The sequence below is a fragment of the Fundulus heteroclitus genome, chromosome 10 (assembly GCF_011125445.2).
Source record: "Fundulus heteroclitus isolate FHET01 chromosome 10, MU-UCD_Fhet_4.1, whole genome shotgun sequence".
NCBI lineage: Eukaryota > Metazoa > Chordata > Actinopteri > Cyprinodontiformes > Fundulidae > Fundulus > Fundulus heteroclitus.
In genome coordinates this window covers 28,094,802-28,117,257 of record NC_046370.1, presented here as the reverse complement: position 1 = coordinate 28,117,257, position 22,456 = coordinate 28,094,802, and the positions used below count along the sequence as shown (strand labels likewise).

The 22,456-nt window shown below is 40.8% G+C and overlaps 2 protein-coding genes across 2 annotated transcripts in view; both read left to right on the top strand.

Moving 5' to 3' along the window:
- The first annotated feature begins 9,860 nt into the window (after positions 1-9,860).
- Positions 9,861-12,350, top strand: pyyb (peptide YYb). The gene is made up of 4 exons (XM_012876103.3): positions 9,861-9,968; positions 10,177-10,364; positions 11,847-11,924; positions 12,053-12,350. Exons 2-4 carry the CDS (start codon positions 10,177-10,179, stop codon positions 12,075-12,077), a joined length of 291 nt encoding a protein of 96 aa, XP_012731557.1. The 5' UTR covers positions 9,861-9,968; the 3' UTR covers positions 12,078-12,350.
- A 205-nt stretch (positions 12,351-12,555) lies between these two features.
- Positions 12,556-22,456, top strand: part of mpp2b (membrane protein, palmitoylated 2b (MAGUK p55 subfamily member 2)) — a 73,906-nt gene continuing 64,005 nt past the window's right edge. Inside the window, exons 1-2 of the mRNA XM_021323389.2 lie at positions 12,556-12,704; positions 12,834-12,948. The gene's annotated coding sequence lies outside the window, so the exon portion shown is untranslated. The remainder of the gene's footprint in view (positions 12,705-12,833; positions 12,949-22,456) is intronic.

Genomic DNA, 22,456 nt, shown 5'->3' with positions numbered 1-22,456 from the left:
GATCAGATGCCCAAACCAAATGAAGTCCCTGCTGTGGCTCTACTCCAGACGACAGCGTTCATTAAGAAAGCTCATTTGGTCCCCCTTTTATCCAAGGTCTCAGTTTTCCTGCCTTGTCCCATACTCTGTGACCGTGGGCGAGGGTCAGAATGCAAATGGAGAAATAAATGGAGCCACCGTGTTGTAGCTGATGGCTACAACAACACGTGATTGAGGTGCAGCCTACATTTAATCAAGTATTATTGGGAGGGATTTGAGCCTGTAAATGTGATTCGGACTCAAGACAACAATGATTTCAAACTTGTGCTTGTTTTTAGAAACCATATGAAGCTACATGCTGTATAATGACTCCTTCCTGTGCAAAGAACAGTTCAACTTCACCATCATGTCCAAATGTAGCTCCTATGGATTCACCCACATGTCAAAAAAAATTTTTTTCTTTGATGCCCTGTATTGTTACTTTGCTGCTTCATAGCTGAAAAAGAAGCTTTTCTGATTCAACAGCAACCAATATCTTAACCCAACACTCCAAAAGAGCGATAGACAGGTGTGCCTGATATATGGCCGCTCACACACAGCTCTAAGCCTGGGATTCACCGTGATTGATTTCCCAACTGGAGCTGTGTTTGCTTTTGGCTTGAAACAACCTTTTTTTCCCTTGTTTACCACCATGAAACTCAGTTTTTCTCAAGGTTTACGTCGTCGAAAACAGCGATCTGAAGGTGTGAAAAGGTGAGATCATGTGCCGTCCTAGACAACAGTACGCCTATTTCAAACCAAACACTGGCACTTTGTGGGGCCTGGAGCTAATTTATTCAGAGAGCTTTATGTTTGGTTTAGTTTGTGTCCACTGGGAGGAATCCCAGGGAGCTCCCCGAGGGATCTGGATTCTTCACAGCTTTTGGGAAATGTCTGTTCCCCATCTGCTGCGAGGCATGCGTTCATCCTTCCAGCTGTGACGCACGTCTGCTGTGACGTCACATGTATTAGTGGTGCGATGCCGTTCGTTTATGAGCCAGCCAGTCAACAGCCCATGACCGGATTCCAACGACATCGCCCTTTCTAAGAACATTAAGGGGTTTCAAAAGGGATCCGTTTACTAATTACACGCCGACTTCCCAAATGTGTTTCATATTTGAGAACTTCCTCTGAGGGTAATTGTTGTCCAGAGCCATTCAATCCGCCTGCTGTTACTGAGGCAGTCAGCGCTGCTTCCAAAAAAAAAAAACAAATGAATACGGCAAACGCTTCTCTTCCAGGATCCCAGAGGCAATAAATAGGGGAGCACTGCTTTCCCGGGAAATGAGAACTGTATTTTAGAATCTGTAGTGGTTCTAATAAAAGTCTTCTCTTGTCTTCATTCATACACACATAAACTAGAATGACATCATATACTTAATACATAGAGTTTAATATGATGCAGCCTCCACTTGTCTGGGAAGGCTTTACAGGAGGTAGAGGAGTGTGTTCAGAGGGATTCTGACCATTTTCTCGAGAAGCCCATATGTAAGGTCAGACACTGATGTTGGACGAGAACCGGTCTCATGGTCTCTGCTGTAATTCATCATAAATGTTCTATATTGAGCTGTGCAGGACTGTCAAGCTCCTCCACATCAGACTCACGTATTCAGTTCTTTATAAAAATGTGCCTTTGTGCTGGTGAGCAGTCATGGTGGAACAGGAAGGTGTCGTCCCCACGCTAATCCAACAAAGTTTTTTCCCACTAGAATGTGTTGGGATCCTGAAGCATTATGAAGTCTTTTTGTCAGAACCCTTCATCCACCCATTGCCTAAAGCCACTTGTCCTTGCAGCATTGTGTGACTTCAGTTTCACACGCTCACAGCGTATAGATATTAAGTAAAACATTTTATGGAAACTTTAGATATACTTTATATATTTATACTTAATGATAGAGATAATATCTCCAGCTTCATTAGAGAAGAAGCAGGATCCCCCCTGGACAGGTCACCAGTCTGTCACAGCACAACACAGACACACAGGACAGACAACCATGGACATATGCACGCACTCATACCTCTGGACAGAAAAATTAAATTACCACTCATGGTTTTGGACTGTGGGAAGAAACCAGAGTACCTCAACACAACCCACACAAGGAAAAATACAAACTACATGCAGACAGATCTCAGGCTAGGATTTGAACCGAGGACCTTCTTGCTATTGGACAGTAGTGTAAACAGCTGCACCACCATGCAGCACTTCATCAGAATTGAGTCCAGCTTGTGAAAAACAATCACACCCCATAAGGTACCAAACCGTCAGGCCTCTGCAGTCCGGTGAGTGCTGCTCATCTGCCGTTCATCTCACCCAGATTCATCCTGGGTTGCCAGATAGAGAGGCATGATTCATCACCTCTGTGCATCAACTGACCTCACCGTCCGTCATTCCCAGTTCCTTCCATGTTGTTTTAGCACAGCTAACAGCTGGGGGATATTTAGTGGTGAGGGAATTTAATGACTGGACTTGTTACACAGTCTATCACAGAACCCAGCTGGAATTCCCTGAGCTCCTCAGAGTGACCCAGTCTGTCACAAAGGTTTGTAGCAGCAGTCTGCTAGCCCAGGGGCTGGATTTTAGACACGTTGGAACAGCAGAATGTGATGATTTGAAGACCCAAGACTCTCAGAAATATAGTGTATCTTTAGGTTACACAAAGCACAGATCTATTATTAAGAATCTAATCAATGTAATATGATCCACCCCACGTTTGATCAGCCAAGTGTATAACATGGTTTTCATAACTGGTACAATTTCATGTTTTCCAGACGCCAAAAAGCATTAAAAAGTTTTTTGTTGTTGCTTTAATAAATAAACTGAAGGGTTCTCACACTTTAAACTGTGTTTTAATGAATCTGAGTGAAAAGTTGATCACACCGGTTGAGGTTAGGCCAATCTTAGTGTCTTAGACATTGAACTAGACATGAAAAAATGCAGTACAAATTATTCTAAAAATAATTTCCCCAAACAAACAGTGAAAACAGGCCTTTAGTTTAGGACCGTCACTGAATTTCATATTAGAACTTCAGCATATTTAGCCAGTAGTGGTGTTCGGCCATTTTATTCTAAAGAGGTTACACTGTGCCAAACAGGGGAGGATGCCCAATTCACGCAGACTACACAAGACGTATTAAACACAAATGAAGAATAGAAAAACCATTTAGAGGACAACGGACAGCGTCTTTATTGTTCTTTAATCCCGCTCACCCTGGACAGTCGTCCATATCTCCTGCATGAAAAACTTCCACCGTTTAGGATTTGTGTGTGGGACTGTGAGGCAAAGACAGCAGTTACTTTTTTTTTAAGAGTAAAAGCTTTTGTTTTGTCCCCTGCAGTTCCTCTTACCATCACTTGATAGCCTCCTGTAAAGCCCGTCACATGGTCCTGAATCACCACTCCACGTTATGGTGGGCCACAATCAAGCCCCCATTATGTCTCCTGAACAATGCAAACAGACCTGGCTGCATGAAAAGCACTCTGTTCATATTAGTGGCTCCCCGCTTCTTCAGATAAGGCAGACTGAATAATCATTTCCCCCTTTCTGTCTGTGATGGCAGGAAGGAGGCAGGCATTCTCCAGGGAGATTGCCCCCACTCCACAATGGACTTCTGTGCATGTGTGTGTGTGTGTGTGTGTGTGTGTGTGTGTGCTTCATGTTCCTGTTTGGACTCAACAGTATGTGTGATCCAAATGAAAATGGAGGTGGTTTAACTGTCTACAGTAAGTAGATTTCCCACATTATTGTCGTCAGCTAAAATTGTAAATTGCCCATGTCTTACATAACACACTCCTAGACATGAGTGGAATCAGCGTTGCTGGAGAAAAGTTGGTAAAACTGAACCAAAGAAAGAAAAAAGTTGGGGAAATACAGCGGCTTCCCACTGGTCTCATTATCAAAGGCCTTGATTGCAAGTCAAACACCGGCTCTTATCTGGGAGCCAAATGGCTCTTCAGAAGTGCATTAGCTAGAGTTTATTGGGCCGTGACAACTTAAACTGTCTGCCCTTTCCTTTAGCTGCGCACTGTTAGCTTTTCACTGTTTACCATGAAACACTGGAGCGAGCTAATGAGTTTGTTTTGAGCATGTTATTGTTTCTTGCCATTCAAGTTTATGGACTGTAGTAGAAATGGTTGATTACTCTAGTAGCATTAACTAAATGTTCAGGACAAACTCTGATAGCAGCAGGTGATTACCAGCAACGCTTCACTTCCACCAACCAACTATTATTTATTGTTAAAAGTGATGGTTTATTAATTTCTTTCTCCTTTTTTGCATTAATAATGACATGATGAGGTGCACCAATTCTAATCATTAGTTGTCCCTTGATATTAATTAAAGTTATTGCACAATAAGTGCTCTGGATGGTGAGAATAATCAATGAGTAATACAAAACTCCACTTCCAGCCTTTATAACGTAGCCTTTTCCACTTTAATTGGTCATTTCTTTGGCCTCACCTCTGCAGAGGCTGTCAGCCGGGATTTATGCCCGAATCAAGGTGTGTTTTTGACAGGGGCTTAGGGATGGACAAAGACAAAACCATTGTTTTTTACAACTCTATAAACAACGCGTTAAATGGGGTTATCATACGAATCTCCTCTGAGACCGCAGCAGGACAGCACACGGCATGCTGTGATGTCCTGTGCAGTAAACTCTTAAACACTGAAACAGAGGTTTAATTTTAACTGAATGGTCCGGCTGTTAGCTGTACAGCTTCAAGATCATTTAACGGCAGCCTTTGATTGACTTGTGACATTCAGATGTGAGTACCCAGAACAAACTGTGTTAAAATGTGTTCTTGCCATCACAAAGACAAAACACTCTGTGGATAATAAACCCCAGGAACAGGATGGGTTTAAATGCAAACACAGTTAGAGACCGGTAAAACAAGCAGAACTACAATAATGCACAGGAAACAGCTATGGTGGGTAAGACTGTTCAAAAAGCAAATGATTCATGTCAAACAGGTGAAAAATACTTTCTAAATCCACATTTGATCCTTTGATTACATCTCTGATCAATCAGTAAATGAAAGATGTGAGTCCAGTGTGCAGGGATCCCCACAGAGGCAACAACTAGCAATCTACAGAGGTGGAAAGAAAGGATGGCTTCACTAATCTGATTCATTCTGACCTACAGGGGAAATGCCATCTCTAATACCACTGGAATCAGCAGAAACATGTTATTTCAGAAAATGAATAGTTCATTACGTCAGAAACCATTATCGGGCTAACAGTGCCTAGTAGCAGCTGCCAAGACAGATGGTCAAAAATAAACTAGATTCTTTAATGGTGTGGCTAATAGGTAAAATGTTACCTATTAAAAAGTTTGAAGGCTGAGACTTCAAACTTTTTACCAACAGAAATTGTTTTGGAAACAAAAAGAAACCCAACCCTTGAAACTTTTATAATTACACGTTCACCTTTTGGCTAACAGTTAAACATTTTAGATCCGGAATGTTACATTTTTACCTAGCAGTACGACTTTTGGCAACCGCTAATGTTTTTGGAAAAAAGATTTAGTTGCTAATAAAATGTCTGGCAGCTAAACGGCTGTAAAACCTAATATGAAAATGTATGCTGGAGTGGTACATTTTTGCTAAAAAGTCCTTTTTGGCTAATGGTAAAGCTTTAGATAGCAAGCTGAAGCATTCAGATAACGAAATGGGCTGAAAATTGAGATTGCTGACTAGCAGTTACCGTTTTTTTTTTTTTTTTTTTTTTTTTTTTTTTTTTTGCAGAAGGTTAAAGCTTTTCATCCACTTTAAGCAAAGAAAATATGAATTTTTTTTTTTGGCCTCTAAAAAAAACTGCTTTTCAAATTAGCACAAGTTTGAAACAAGTGGTTTGGCACATCGACCAACTTTCCATGTATGGCTGTTCGTCATTTAAAACAGGTGAAAGCGCTATAAGAGGAGCAGGTGCGTTTGCAAGTTTTCAGAAACAGTGGAGGGAGTGTGAGAGGGGATGTCCACGGAGGAGAACAAGAGGAGAAAGATCAACATGAAGATGAAGACTCAAGGTACAGAGAAAAGACAATGTTAATCACATAAATCTGTGTTGAACCAATCAACTACATCATAAAGCATGCAGTGATTCTGAGGTAGGCCCATCTGAAGGTTCAGAAAGAAGTGAAAACTAATTTTGGGTTCACCAGTACTTTATCCCTTCTTGTAACATGTGGGACACATGCTGTCTTGGTCTGCAGGAATGAAGGTCCAAAACCCAAAGGTGGAACGGACTCCATGTTTACCTAGAAACAAAAGGTGATTAAGGAGTTTCAACCATTAGTGCAGAAAATCATCAGTGATCACAGTTTTACCTCAGCATTCATCAGACCTTCCTGTCAACCCTTGAAGAACATGATCAGATACACACAAATAATCTGTAACAGAAATTTAGACAGACTAAAACGTTTGTGGAGGCAGGTATTTTTCTGTATACTGAACACATCAGAGATGATTCCTAGACCAGAGATATTTTTGCTCTTCATCAATTACTGCTGATTTATTGAATAGTAATTCTTCATTGGCCGTCTGACTGCTGCACACGGTAATAATGAATGCTTCCAGGAGTCTGCAGCATTGGGGCTGTTTACTCCATGACAAATATGTTTTTTTTCCTTCTTTTACTCATTAGGGAAAAACAGCGCTCAAAAGGTTTTTGTTTTTCCCCCACATCTGTATGTAAACTGTAAATAAAAAAATGTTAGGCATTTGGAACAATGTGTTTAATTTTACAAAGATTCTGGGCTGTTCTGGTGAAAGAGTGTGTAGTTGTGCAAATCGTGTAAAATGTTTTGGGGGAAAAATAACAAATTTTTAAAACTAAGTATGAGCGACCCCCCCCCCCAAAAAAAAAAATCCAAACCAAAACAAAACTATAAATAATACAAAAGCTTAAGTAACAGCGAAATTGAATTTGATTACTTAGTATTTAGTTGAAAATAATAGTTGAATTGTTCCAGACTATCATTGACCTTTGCATGATAAATCAAAAGGCTCCGACGGTTTATGCAACATAGTTTAAACAAATGGAAGCGTTATTACTGTTTTTACTGCAACGTTAATCAGTAGCATTATCAAAATGATCCACCTGTTTGCACACGTACTCCAAATGCACAGACACGCATACACTCTCAGAGAGATTGTGCTGGGTGGATGAGGGCTGCTTTCAGGCGTCATAAAGTGAACAGTGGACCGTGAAGAGTCAAGACAAACAGGAGGAGCTACCGTCACGGCCGTATTGTACCTGTGGTCTGAGTGTGGGCACCTCTTAACATGAAGGGGAGTTGTTTACAAAGTCTCTTTCTCAGAATCCATATCGGAAAAGAAATATCAGCCAACTATTTTCCTCCTTAAGCTCTTCCTCTAGTCTAAAACGTGTTTACGGGGACCTGAATCTAGAAATGCTACTTAAAATAATAGCGACGTTTGATTTAATTCAGTTTAGATGACTGATACAGCATCAGTTGACAATAAGTGTCGTCGCAAAGCACTTTCGAAGACAAACAGGTCCAATGCATATCCAGTTATACAGAATCCTGTTCTGTCCAGATTCAATTCACATCAGTCCGGTCATAAAGTCAGATTCAGATCCCATTCTGTGCCCTCCAGTTAAATCATCTTTATCATACAATACAGCCAATTCAGTTGATTATATAAGGCAGACTGGTAAAACCGTATCTACCTGAAGCTTTACCAGCACAATGAATAATTTAATTCTATCATTTGACAACAGTAGTATCTTAAATGACTTTCCATAAACCTCTCTACACCTGCCTCACTGTGTGTCAAACAGAATAGTATTATTGATCTGTGTGTAGCCTCCACTGCCTCCAGACCACAGCCTTTCAGACGCTTCATCACCAGCTGAATAATACATGCTGTAGTGATGAGTGCGCGGAGAGCCCAAGGTGGTTCAGAAATGAGCAAACACATCGTTCCTGGAGGAGATTCATTTCCCACTAATTGATTGTGATTTCATCAGAAGTTGGTACAATCAAATACATTCCTGTATATTCTATAAAGGAATACGCTTTTTATGGCACCTAATAAATTCTATGAATTTTAAAATGTCAAAGAACAGTTTCCGTGGCTGCATACATTCTTTGGTTATTCATCTTTTATATCTTGAAATATATAAAAACAAGACACTGGTGGAGAGTTTTACATCGTGTAATATATCCTTTAAACTTTTAATAAAAAATAAATAAATCTTTACCTTTAATTTCCTGGAAGCAGTAGTGGTTTTTCATATGGGCAACGTGCCTCACCACCTTGGGCAGCATGGCCAGGGGGTTGCAGGAACCATTCTGTAACTTGCATTTAGACCAAAATTACATCCATCCATTGTCTATACCCACTTATCCTTGCAGGGGTGTTAGGGCACCGGTGATCATCTCCAGCAGTCATTGGGTGAGAGGCAGAGTACATCCTGGACGGGCCGCCAGTCCATCATAGAGCAACACAGAGACAAGCAGGACAAAAAACAAACAAAAAAACAGACAAAACAAAAAAACAGGCTGGTCATGCACACATTTATACCTAAGGGTAATTTTGATGAACCATTAACCCTGTTTGTTATATTTGTGAACTGTCAGAGGAAGTAAGAGTACCCAGAAAGAACCCGTGCAGGAAAAGGGTGAACACTCACATTCCATGCAGATAGACCACAGGCCAGAATTTGAACTCAGGACCTTCTTTCTACAAGACAACAATTGCCTTGCAACTAAAAGACCCCACCGTGTTGTGTGCAGAATAAACGCTTTATGCACACATTTAACTATTGATGCTCAAGTGGGCATCTGAGTCATGCCTTTGCATTCCGCCTTAAATTAGATAAAATTTCAGATGAATTTCATCATTAGTTTAAAAAAAACGTAGATTGGTCAAACCTAATGTAAATTGTTCCACACTGAGAACTGGGATTCCTTTAAAACTCTGTGGGAGATTTTTTTAAATAATCCTTTTCTCTGTGAAAACAAAAAAGAGCAATTTAAATGTTGTTTTTGTTTTGTTTTTTAAACTTTGGTCTGAGGCCAGTTTGAATTGGGATCCGTTTAAAAAGCCCTACATCTAGACTGGTTCAGTTTGGAAAGTATTACTCTGCGTTGATGACTAATTCCAAACCCCTCCGTTTTATTTTAGTAATAATCAGTGATTTAGTGTTGAGTGTGGAGGGGCGGTGAGAGGAAGGTGGGGGTGAGGGAGCACTGAGCATGAGGCTCCGTTCATACAAGAGCACCACTGCCTGCTTTTTCATCATCTTCCTATTCAGTTACATTACACATTGCCAAATCACAACAACAAAAAAAGTAATTTCAAGGGAATGTCACCTAAAAAAAACCCTAGTACAATTTAGTTCCAGCTATTTTCACTCTTACACTGAATTCGATAACACAGAATCTAACTATGGGCTTATCTTGTTTCTCACATTTCTCTAAGGTTGCTGAGTAAGAAGCATTACTGTGGCTGAACATGAGGCTTGTTGCTGTTAACCTGCATGAGAGTTCTGCTTCTGGGATATTGATTTCCATGAGCTGTGTTTGCGCTGTCCGTGGTTCTGATCTCACCACCCATGTTCCATCAGTCATGTTGGACCTTTATTTCCCTTAATCCGCATAAGAAGTACCGATAAGCCTCACGCGTCGCTACATTTAAATTTATTACACACAAATCATTCCTCACTGAGAAAAGGTAGTGTTTATTTCTATTTATACAATCAGTGTGTTTGAAATCCAGACCGGTGACGCTCGAGTGTGAGCGTGACCTGATAAGTTTTGTGCAGATAACGAGCCGTTTTACGCGCTGCTCTTACAGCAAGGGGTGTGGTTAAGTGTTCCCCAGTGCGCATCAGGTACTGGTCTCACGCTATATAATACTGTGGACCAGAGAGGAGCGCAGGACAGGAGCACCACCGAGGTGACTGAATCGCAGGACAAGTCAAACTGTAAGTCCCTCTAAGTTTTCACTCTTTTCACCGACGGTTTATTTGTGGAAAGTTTTCATTCTGCGTGTTGTATGCTGAACTTAAGATGTTTCTCAGTTTGCGCATTCACACCGTGGTTTATGTACTGGATCCAGTTTAATAGCAAAACCCAGTGTTTAGATTTTTGTTTAAAAGTTGACTGGAAACCTTACCGAGTTCCGCTTCTCAGATGGCCAAAATGATGAGATCGTGGGTGATGTTCGCGGCTCTGGTCGTCTGCCTGCTGGTGTGTTGGAGCAGCTTCGCGGACGCCTACCCGCCCAAACCGGAGAGCCCCGGGAATAACGCCTCGCCGGAGGAGTGGGCCAAGTACCACGCAGCGGTCAGGCATTATGTCAACCTCATCACCAGACAGAGGTCAGGCAAAAAATATCAGAGCAGATATTTAGTTTAAAGGCTCTTTCTTCGTTATTTTAATGCATGTATTTCATGGAAATTATGGGGGGTATTCATTTAATTTGCCAAACAATAAAAAGAAGTAAAGAAAGGTAAAGAAAGGAAGGTTTATTATGAACTCCTGCCCACACACACGACGACCTCCGACCATAAATAATAATAATAATAATAATAATAATAATAATACATTTTATTTGTAATGCACTTTACATTTAAGAAAAATCTCAAAGTGCTACAGGTAAAATCATCATGGAAGAGTAAAATCAAACTAATGACCACTATAAAGCCTTTTTTTTTTGTAAAAGCAAACGATTTTTCAAGAAATTGATCCATAAAACCCCATTTTGCTATGTAACTCTGAACGCATTAAGAACTAAGAAAAATTAATCAGAGTCATCAAGACGTGTAGAAACTAGGTAGACAAGAATGATCCCACTTTTCCCCCCCACACTGAGATTTCCTAAATTACACACTGTATTATAAAGCTCCGTAAGAAAGGTAAAAATCATTCTGTATATGTTTGATCAGCCAACTTTGTCTCAATCTAAAGGGGACCAAATGCCGAAACAGGTATTTCTGTACAAAATGCATTTTTTTTTACACAATTCTGAAGTTGTGTTTTTAAAAAGTAGAATAATCCATAAGAGCTCTGACCAGTCTGATGAAAGTCCTTTCAAAACAGTGAAAGGGCGCTTAGCTATACAGCAAATCATATTCTATAAAGATGCAACTTTAGAAGTGCTTTTAAAAAAATCTACTCTAAGGGTTCAACTACACACTCCTGGGTTTCCATTTTTAACGTCAAGCCCTGCCTCTTACTGGAGGAAACAGTGAGGCACTTACGTTGGAAAAGCTGGATGCCTTCAATGCTTCTGTTGTGACATCCTAAACGCATCTTTCTGCTTCATGCTGGGAGAAAAGACTGAATGCAACCAGACTGTTCATTTAGCTTTCTGCTTGTGTAATTGTCCTGTGATGGAAGCTGTGTGTAGTCTTAGCATTATTTTCCTTTTCCCTGTAATTAAACTGCCTGGATGTGGCACTGAACTGAAAGGCTGCAGCCGCCTCGAGCCCCAGACCGAGAAAGGCTTTTACTTCCTCAGCAGCAAGACCTCAGCAGACTACGTCAGAGAAAGACCAGCCAGGGAACTTGAAAACCCCTATTTCGTTCTCAGATAATTGCACATCTCGTTTGTAATGGAACTCCACGAGATTGCTAAGGGAAGCACAAAGGTTTCTTGGGGGGCTATGTGCAGTTTACCCACCTTTGTGCACAGCTGGATAAGAAAAGTTAGGGGGGAAAAAATCACATCCCCCAAGGTTGAAATTGTTAGCAGGGCTGATGGGGGTCATGCCACTGGTCTTTGTAAAGCAAAGAGGAGGAGGAGGTGATTGGAGACTTTCTCACCGATGTTTGATTGCAAATGTTTTTTTCCCCCCCAGGTACGGAAAAAGATCTTCCCCTGAGGAGGCAGTGGCTTGGCTGCTGTTTGGCGCTAATTCCAACCAAGATGAGCCACGGTGAGCAAACAATGAGGATATGTGTGTCAGAGCTGTTATCCCATCTGATATTAGCACAAACAAAGATTTCACATCAGGCATTTTAACAGGTTTTGCTTTTTTCCCCCTTCTTTTTTTTTCTCTTTCAGCTCTGACTATGTTGACACATGGTAAATGAGCCCAGACTGACCCTAACCAGCCACCCAGTTCCCCAACCCACCAATCAAAACATTTCTCAAGAGAGCACGTGCACTGGCCACTGGACAGTCTCCATATTTAATTGTCTAATGTGCATGCAAATGAGCGTCTCTCTTCTTCTGTTTATTGGCTTCGGTCAGTAACTGGATGTATTTGTTCTTTCTCTAAAATTGTAAATAATTTGTATCTTTAAGAGTCTCTTCAAATTAAAGATCTAAGTGGAATAAAAACAACGTTTGACATACTGGCGCTCTGGGTGTTGTATTTCTTTGGGGGGGGGGGGGGGGAGACGTCATGCACCTGTTCGAAGCCATTGCGCGTGCCCAGCGCATTCCGAGAAGGTCGCAGGGGTTGTTTGAGCGCGCGGACCACCAGAAGGGCGCGGGTTTGAGTGCAACTACATTTACTACCACTAGATGTCAGCGTAGTCCTTTGGAGCGCACATTTGCGAGCATTTGCAAGTCTGCCTCTTCTCCTGCTGCGCCTGTGTGGGTTCTTGTCGACGCCAGCAAACGGACCTCAACTTCGCACAGATCCACCGCAGCTAAACACGCGCTGGAGATCCCTGAGACTTCCCGGGGCTTCCCTTTGGTAACCGGATTGGTGCGTAGCGCGCGGCCCCCTGCCTTGATCAATGGAGCCGTTTGTAGGGGCACGCGCCCCATTGTAGGCAGGGTAAAGATAGCTGTGTGTGTGTGTGTGTCTCCGCGTGTGTGTGGGCTGCTGCTGAAGTGACGGCACAGGAGCTCTGCTGCGCTTCAGCGACTGAGAGGCGACCGCCTATGATCCCACTGACCGTCCTGCTGCATCACAAAGGCGGGAAGGAACCGGATCCAGGTGCCGGCAGGTGAGCGCCTCAGCAAGTCGCTCTTCCACCGTAGCGGAACGTCGAGCTTAGTTTTATGCCGGGGGAGGGGGGGTAGCTTTCGTACAGCTTCACAAGGAAAGCCTTTTACCTTTATTGCTCAGCATGTGGCTACTGTTACAAACACTTTGTTGTTTCTTAATTAAATTGTTGACGTCATTTGTTGTGGCATAAGTCTCTGTGAGGAATCCCATTACCAGCCATCAGGGCCGTTTACTGTCTCATGAGTGGATCTCGAGGCTACGAACATTTCGCACGCGACAGGCTCGCGCGCCGTGTTCTCTCCCAGTCAGTCGGTAGATGCTGCTAATTATGATGAGGCGAGCCGAGCTGGCCTGCCTCCCCGTGCTCGGCACCTGCGCGACTGCCGTGGATCCGAGGCGGAATGGACGCAGTCTGTTGTCTCATTTCCATGTTGACACAAGGCTGGGTGGACGTCATGCACCTGTTCGAAGCAATTGCGCATGCCCACGCATTCCGAGAAGGTTGCGGGGGTTATTTGAGCGCGCGGAGCAACAGAAGGGGCACGTGCTGCTGTGATGGGAATGTAGTGTGATGGATGTGGAGGGGAAGCGGCTTTTAAAGTAAAAAGCAACACGTACAAATATTTCCGTTGAATTTTATTCCAATTGCCCGGGTTAAACGTGAATTTGTGCCAGGAAAAAATAGTTAAAAGTAGGGCTGGACGATATAGAAAAAAAAAAAAAAAACATATCGATAAAATAGAAACCATATTGATCGATATCGATAATTATCAAAATAAATTCTAAATATACATTTTAAGTGCAGCCCTGGCCATTTTATGCGGTTGGTTAATGACCAATTTTTAAATAAATGGCTTCAAACACAACCCTTTATTCAACCGTTATACGAAAACTGTAAGTGTTAAAAAAGAAAAAAAGGACACGTGCTTTCTGAACTCTCTGAAGGCTGATGGAGCTTTTCTGGGTTTGTGATTGGTTGGGAGGATGCGATGACTGTAGTATTACCCTACATGATAGGGTAGAATGCTTTGTTCTTTTATTGAACTTTTTATTGACCCCTGGTATTTATATTGAACCATACATCTGTCGATTGATATATATCGTTATTGAATTATCTTCCAGCCCTAATTAAAAGTTAATCTAACGCTTTAAACGTCATCACGTTTATGTTCCATCAAATACAATGTGATTTACATTCGTTTTTTGGTTATATCAGACATTTGTATGTTTAAAAGACGGCAAAATGAATCAAATGGAGCCATGGATTAATAGATTTCAAAGTTAGCATACACTCATGGATGGCCATAAATGTCCTCTTTATTTAGGCCTTTTAAAGTCTCATTCAAAATCAAAAATGCAAAAACAAAAATGTTTTTTATTTTATTCGAGATGTTCTGTGGTGCGCATTGGATCCAAATTATACCTGCAGCCAAATATATAGACCTCGCTTTGAAGCATAATGCACACCTTTTCAATATGAGACATGATCTTAATGCCTCCATCATTTATCAGTTTAAAATAAAATCTTAATGTTATTTTTTGGATGATTGTCCTTTTGGAACACTTTAATCTGTCCATGTTTTTTGAAGGTTAGGTGCTGATTCGAGGTAAAGTTGAGTCAATATTCCATCCACTTTGTGGAATGCAGCAACAGAAAAAGACCCGCTGCATGTTAGTCCCACCACTGTGCCTGACACTTGGCACAGTGCTGTTAAGCTTAGGAAGCCTTACCATGGCTTCTTCAAATATTCCTCTTGTCATTTTGGCCAAACTGCTCAACTGAGCATGAAACCTGTCTCCAGAAGGAGATCGGCCTGTCCAGTGGGGTGAAGTTTCAGTCTTGCTTGATGCATTAGATAGAATGTGGGGCTTTTGCATCTTTGATTCCTCTGCTGAGTTTTTTTTTTTTTTTACTTGCCTCAATTACATACAAATAAGCAGGCTCTCCTTTTAATGTTAATTTCATTGTTAGAGAGTGGAGAGACACAGAACAGCTGCGTGAGTTCAGAAAAAAAACAACAACACAAAGGTTCTAAATTGCTTTGCATTTCCTGAGAGAAAGAAGTTGTTGATCACCTGCATTTATTCACCCATGTGGTGCACAGATTCCAATCAGTCAGTTAATTACAGATCCTGAACTCAACTCATTTGATTCCACTTTTGAATAAATGAATAATCCTTTGAATTTGTAACTGCCTTTATTTTTGATCTGCTTTTTGATTAGTAGTGACTGTGTTGCTCCCCCCCCCCCCACACACACACACACACATATTCTAGGTATCGATTTAAATACTTTTAGAATCAGAATCGGCTTTATTTGCCAGGTAGGTGTGCACCATACGAGGAATTAGACTCTGGATTGTACAACGTTCATGATGTGCTTACTTAGAAAATAATACAATAACACAACAGTGCAGCAATAGAAATCAAACAGGACACTGAACACATTATAAACAAGCGGGCAGATTGAGACAATAATGCAATGGTGCAATGAGCAGAGCGCAGACGATGCAGGAGTAAATATTGTTTCCATTGTTGTTGTTATTAGGTGCATGGTAATGATCATGTGATCTTTATCCATATGAGCCATAGACCATCAAAACAAATGCACAAAGTATTTTAATCTAGACCAGTTTATCTGGTAGAAGTGTAATATACATCAATTTTATCAATATTCAATAACTTTATTGTAATTTTGAAGGAGTTCTGTGACGTTTTTGCTCTAAAAGATTTCCACTTTATAAAAGCAAACCAGAGTCCCTGCATTTGATTTTCTTCTACCGATTCTTAGTTGCACAGGCCACGTTTCAGAGATTTCTATTGAGATCAAAGAAACCATGTCGCTGTCAGTTTTTTTTTCTTTTGGAAGCGAGGGATTTACTATGTATTTCTGTGCCTTTGACAGCTCTGGAGGTTGACGTTAATGTCATCACGCCTGGATGTTCCTGGACAGAAAGATTTCTGTCGAGGCAGTTCCTTAAAGATTTAAGGGCTCTGGCTTCTACCAGACTTTGAAAATATATCCTTCACTCGAAACCATTTACTGTAGATCTTTCCTTCCCACCAGAGCATTAAATTGAATCGTTTCAGGAGAAAATGTCGGTGTGACAAAGGTCTCGACCTCAATGGCATGCAAATGAAATTAATACAACCCCTCTGATATTGAACACGCATTCAGAAAGATTCATCTGCAGCAAGCGAATAGAGTTTATTGTTCACCGCAAGTTATTTGTTGGCACAGGCAGAGTACTTTTATTAAAATGCTGCAGGTGCCTCACCATGGCAGCATTCAGTTGAAGAGCTGAGTGATTCATGACAGCATAGACCAAATTAGTCTAATCTGCTGTCGCTGTCTTATGGGAACGTTTTAGTTAAAGGTCCAGATCGTGTTCCATTCCAGCTGAAAAGATGACTGACATTCGCTCGTTCAACTTTATATATGAAAGGCTTCTCATTCAGGCTGGGCAATATATTGAGATTTTAAAAATACTGAGATTTTTTAAAAGGAGATATAAGATGAGACTATTGTTTATATCAAGATGATCTATGTTGTATTATAAATATATAATAAAACATAGCTATTTCTGATATTTATCTACAGCTGTGTGTTAAAAACGATGTGCCTGTGAGACATTTGGGATAAAGGTTTGACTCAGAGATGCCTTTTTGTAAATACTTTGAGAAAAGAAAAACATATCAAGATAAATGTCGCATATCTCAATATTTTCAACCTGAAAATATTGAGTTATTATTTTATATCACCCAGCGCTACTTCTCATACATGTCAAGTGTACCAGAAAAAAGCTTTAAAGAAAGCAAACAATTCGGTGTCCAGCAAAAGTATTCACACCTTATTAATATTTAGAGTTTTTTGTGAACAAAGTAGTGCATAAAGAGGGAATGGGAGAAAGATTATATAAATGTTAAGAATCCTTTACAACAATAAATCTGAAAAGTGTGGCTCACTTTCATCAATCCTTTGTAACAGCGACATCACGACGATGGACAGAAAAGGAGGGCTTAGCGACGACAGCTGATTGAAGTCGTGAACGCTGCAGGAGTAGAACTCATTCATGTATTTAGTATTCATTGTAGAACATTTTTATGGTTCTTATTTTGGTCCAGCTTTCCAACTGTCTGCTTTCTCTCACAACCCCTGCATTTGTCCTTCTAAATCCTTAAAATGATAAATAATCACCACAACGTCATGAGTGGGTTTTACTTAAGCATGTAAATGGTGGGGAAGTGTTCAAACTAGCATATACAGTAATAATGAAAGAATAAATGCAGTCCGCCTTTTTCAGTTCAAGGTTCTGGACCAGCACTTAATAGAAAATGATTTGCTATTTTGCAAGTTCTCTGAAATGATTTAAATCGAACTGCACCTGAATAACTGATCCTCCTCAGTGCAGTTTCTGCAGTTTGCTGGTGCTTAGGGCGCTGTACCGACAAGCTGCTTCAATGGGCCGGTTCACGTCCAGACCCTAACCCTGAGAGAAATGCTTGATGAGACCCGCACAGAGCCGTGCAAAAAGGAAAGTGTAAAGGTAAATTAACCGGAGCAAGGTGGCAATATGATTTGTTAAATAAATGAACACATGTGATCCATAAACATGTAGGCTATCAGATAGTGTTTAAATGAGTAAATATCAGGTGTCTGATTGGAAGTGAGTGCAGCTTTAAATGATCTAAGAGCTACATTGCACATCCCTTTTTTTCCTTTTCCTGCATTTTGGCTTAGCGTGCAGCACTCAGACGGCGTAGTGAGGCGTGTTAAGATAAATAGATGTCAAGCACTGGATGTATAGTCACATTTCCACTAAAATACAGTGACTGTAATAAATGTGCTATGTTAAATGGTCTTTGTAGAAAGCTCTGTCTCACACAACCGACTCTTTATAATTTATTTAACTAACTGGTGATGGCGTCTATTTTCTCAGGGTCAGCCATGGAACATCAATAAAAAGATCTTAAAATGTGAAGGATTCCTTCTTCGATCTAAAAGGTTGTAACACAGCCAAAGCCTAGTACTCTGTCAGGTAGTGGAGGACAGAGCAGCAGCCTCGCTGCTCAGAAAGAGCTACGCAGTGCAACACACTGATGAGAATGGAAGAGTCTCACACAGAGAGGCTGAACACTTCTAAATATAGCCCTAAATGGCAGAAATTCTGTTCTGTAAAATACAGAAATATTGAGCTTTTCTCTCCACATAGTTTTTTTAGGATTTAGGAGAGTATGAAGTGCAAAACTGCAGGTGTACTTGCAGTATGACACTTTGAATGTAATGGCATCTTGACCTCTGGTTGGATGAAGCACAGCCTTCCAGTTTCTATAAAATAGGGCAGAAATCGCTGCACATCATCACAACACAGATTGTCTGTGTCTGTTCATTGATTTAGTTATCTTCCAAAATGTATGTGAGTAGGAAAATGTTGCTTGTTGTGTCAAAATGGCGCAATTTGATAAAACAAGATTAATCACAAATAAGTAATTATGAGGCCCCAAATTAATTAGTGATTTTTATATTGTATCACACCTTTAGTTTATTTGCTTTTCACTCAGTGTAGGCTGCTATTTGTTTTGTGCTACATCTAATTCTAATTAGGTCTGTGTAGTCACAACAATATAACATGTTAGAAAGCCACACACACTTCTCAACCTGTAGAGCTCTACTCCTTCTGTCAGCCTCCAGCACCTCCTCCTGTCTCATAAGGCATACACCTGGTCAATGAATTGGGTGATATATCGGTACCATCACATTAAACGGGAAAATATGGCATTTAGTCTTCAATGACAGCAACCGATTGTACCAACAACACAAAGAGACTAGGTCAGTACAGTAGACAGGTGGGATGGCAAAGGGCTGTCTGCAGCTCTGCAGGTCAGCACCTTGAAAATACCCAACTATAGTGTTGGCATTTGCTAACTAAATATATGCAAAGTTAAAGGTATAGTGGATGACTTTCCTGGAAACGTAGCTAGGAGACTCCTAAGTCCCTTTTTGAATAATTGCACAAGCGTAAAAACCATCTTACTTGCTCTTCTGCTCCTCAGGGGGACCATGTGAAGGAATCTTCCAATTAGACTCAGGTCTCACTTCTTTTTCTGAGGCCTTCCTCTTGTTCTCATAAACTTGTAAGACAGTTTGCTTCCTGCGACTCTCAGACTTTTTCAAAGTATACTGTGAGAGCAGCGGAGCTACAATAAATAGCTAACGCCGAAGCTCTCTGAATACATAAACACTAGAGTGTGCATGCACAGCCAGAGGAAACTAGCAAGGAATGATTACACACACTGGCGTTAAGTGAGCGCCTCGCAATGATAGACATGTGGGACAAGCAATAAATAAGCTGATCCCCCTGGAACTCAAAGCTGAAAAAAAGATTGTCCATCCATGCATTCATTTTCTGATCCGCTTAATCCCACACTATACCTTTAAAGGGGCATAGCCTAAGTTCAAGGGCTTTTGCAGACGTCTGCCCCCTCTGGCAAAGAGTTGAAATGACACCAGTGTTGTGCATGTGCATTGAAGAAGAGGAAAAGCATCTGCCGCTGCGACTGCACAGGTCTTTTGTTTAGAGGTGTGATGTCTTCTGAGGTAAGAAAGCTATAAATATTGAAGTTGTCTTGCTAATGCATCAATTACGGCGAAAACTCAACAAAAGTAGCCAGGTGAAGTAGAGCGTGCAGTGCGTCACACCCATGCGTATGCCCAGAGGATTAGGCCCAAATCACTCTCTCATAAACGGAATAATCCCGCCTATAGAGGCAACAGCAGCAATTAGAGGATAGCTCATTTTACGCATCGGACAATTGTAAGAGTATGTATGGGACAGAAAATACATTATCAAAACATGGACTATACAACTTTAAGGAATGACCTGTGAGGACTCTGCCTGAGTCCTAATGCCCAACCTGCTAAGAAGCACCACAGGGGAAATGAGCAGAACCCGAACTTCCAGCAGTACAATAAGTTAAATCTTTATTGTCATTTTAGGTAACAAAACGGGCTACTGGTCCATGCACGGCGCATAGAAAAATGAACAAAAACCTGTGTTCAGAATAAAATACAACTCATAAACAGAGCAGCCATAAAACAGAAAAATTAAAGTTGTACTTGTGTATGACACAGCCAACTTCGAAGAAGTGAGGTATTGATTAGAGTTACAGCTCTATTGTAAAAACTGCCCCTGAGTATATTAGTGAGTGACATTAGTGACATAAACAGAAAAAAGAAAAAATCAGGTGTTAAGCTTTCTTCTTTGCAAGCTAAATAAGCAGGCTGACAGACGTACCGGTGTAAAAAAGCACCTTCACTCTGTAATACTCAGGCTCCAGCCCTGCCTACTCTCTGAGGGGATTTGAGTGGCACTGAAACAGATTCATATTCCTAATTCTGTGATAGCTGCCTCCCCGGGAACAAAGGAGTTGGAGGCCTGAATGAAATCCAGGTGGAGTAGGCAGTAGATGCCTCCCCTGGTGACTTGCAGGTCTTTACTTCAACTCTGTCACCTCAACCTTAAAGCTGTTTCACATTTCATTCTAATTACAGTCGACAGAAGAAGCCAGGTAACCCAAATAGCAGAGAGATAGATCTAAGATGAGTACCGCTCAACAGATATTTAGTGATGGTGGTAAGCAGTTTTTTTAAGTGATGCACCATCAGTAAAGAAATAGAGAGATGAGGAACAGTTTTAGCTTGTCTTTAGTTTCTAAAAGCTGTTAGGCAGTGGTTGATCATTTGCCGTGATGTTTTCAAGCCACGTTAAGGTGAGCTTAGTTAAAATTCATTAGCTACTTACTTTCCACGCTGCTGACTGCTGCCACCAAGCAGCGGCACACTGTGTGCATTCATTTGCATGCATGAAGCGCCTTTATTTTGAAATCATCGAAGCGTGGAGCAATCATTCTTTCAATTACTTATTCTCTATGTGCCTTCTGTCCCGTTCAGGGTCATGGGGTTGGCTGGTTGGGCGAAACCTGTCACAGCTGTCTTCAGTGGAGAGGTGGGGTACATCTAGGACCATCACAGGGTCAGTGTAGAGGCAAATGAGAAAAATAAGCTTTCAGAGTATACTTTTGTGGTCAGTTTAATATTAATAGTAAACCAGATGCATTCTTGGACCGTGTGAGGAAACCACCAACATGTAGCATTCAGTTTCTCTAAACTACCCATGAGGTTTCCTCCTCCTACTCTCTCCATCTTCTGCAGACGTTTGTAGTTGATCTGATCACTGGGATAGATGCTAAATAATCTCTTTAACTTTTTAAAGAGTTTAGAGTTGAATTGAATTTGCTTAAATAATAGAAACTGATTTTAAATCAGATGGAAGATAATCTAAAGTTTAACTATATGTGATTTTTTTTCTACCTTGATGTGTACACACTTCAAAGTCCACTATATGGAATAACTTGCATTTAAATGTATATTTATTGAATTAAATCAATGTGTTCTCTAACACTACTCAACAGCCATGGTAAAAGTCTCAGAACTGTGTTAGGAAAAGAGGGATAATTCTCAGGGAGAAAGGATGGATGAGAAGCACAGTCATTATGATAAGGGAATTCAAATTGATACTTAAAGCAATGTGCTGCGATCCAGAAACTTCACCGTTGTATAAAGAAAACAAACACATGCTATTGAATGACATGTATCAGTCTGGGTCTATTGTGAGAGATTTGATGATAGATAGGAACCTTTTCTTACATACGTCATCCCACTTTTCTTCAAAAGAAAGTCAAGAAATTTAAATTTAAAAACAGAACTCTTAATATTGCATAGTCAGCATAAGGCAGTGTAACATTCTGCCTTTCAACTTATTTTTAAAATCGTCAGCAGTTTTCAAATGTTCACAGCAGTTGTGGATTTAGAGCACACGTGCACCAGCACGTGGCTCACCGCCCAGGGCAGCATGTCCAGGGGGGCCTGAAGCAACCATCAGTTGTGCCCAATGAATTTTCTCTTCCTTATCTTGCAGTTCAATATGGAACAGTGTGTTTTATAAAAACAATGTATGCTGTACCTGCCTAATGTGGCTGAGAATCTCCATTATACTGCTAAATCTAACACATAGTCAGCTGGATTATTGTATGTATCAGATATTTTAAGAAAAAAATACATTTATTTAGATCATTCATTTAATAAGTTTGTAATTCCTGAAGTAAATTTAGATGTTAAATTTAGATACTTTAGTTTGTTACATATAACAAATGCTGTTTTTCAAGGAATAGGCTTTGTCAGGGGAGTGGGGTGTTTGTGTGTGTGTGTGTGTGTGTGTGTGTGTGTGTGTGTGTGTGTGGGAGGTGGGGAAGGATGGAGCAGAAGGAGGAGCTCACCAGGGGTGCCGTTCTTGCAAGAGATACATTGTGCCCAAATACATCCATAGGATTACTGTAACGATTTGCTGTGGTTGAATCCAATGTAAACCAGACATGAAGCTGATGCTGAAAGGGGTTTTATTAACAGAATCCAAGGGGCAAAAAGGCGATCTTCAGGCAGGCAAACA

Coding starts and splice junctions, on each gene's coding strand:
- pyyb (XM_012876103.3), top strand. CDS start 10,177: ATGGCCAAAATGATGAGATCGTGGGTGATGTTCGCGGCTCTGGTCGTC. Junction 10,365..11,846: donor AACCTCATCACCAGACAGAG/GTCAGGCAAAAA, acceptor TTTCCCCCCCAG/GTACGGAAAAAGATCTTCCC. Junction 11,925..12,052: donor TCCAACCAAGATGAGCCACG/GTGAGCAAACAA, acceptor TTTCTCTTTCAG/CTCTGACTATGTTGACACAT.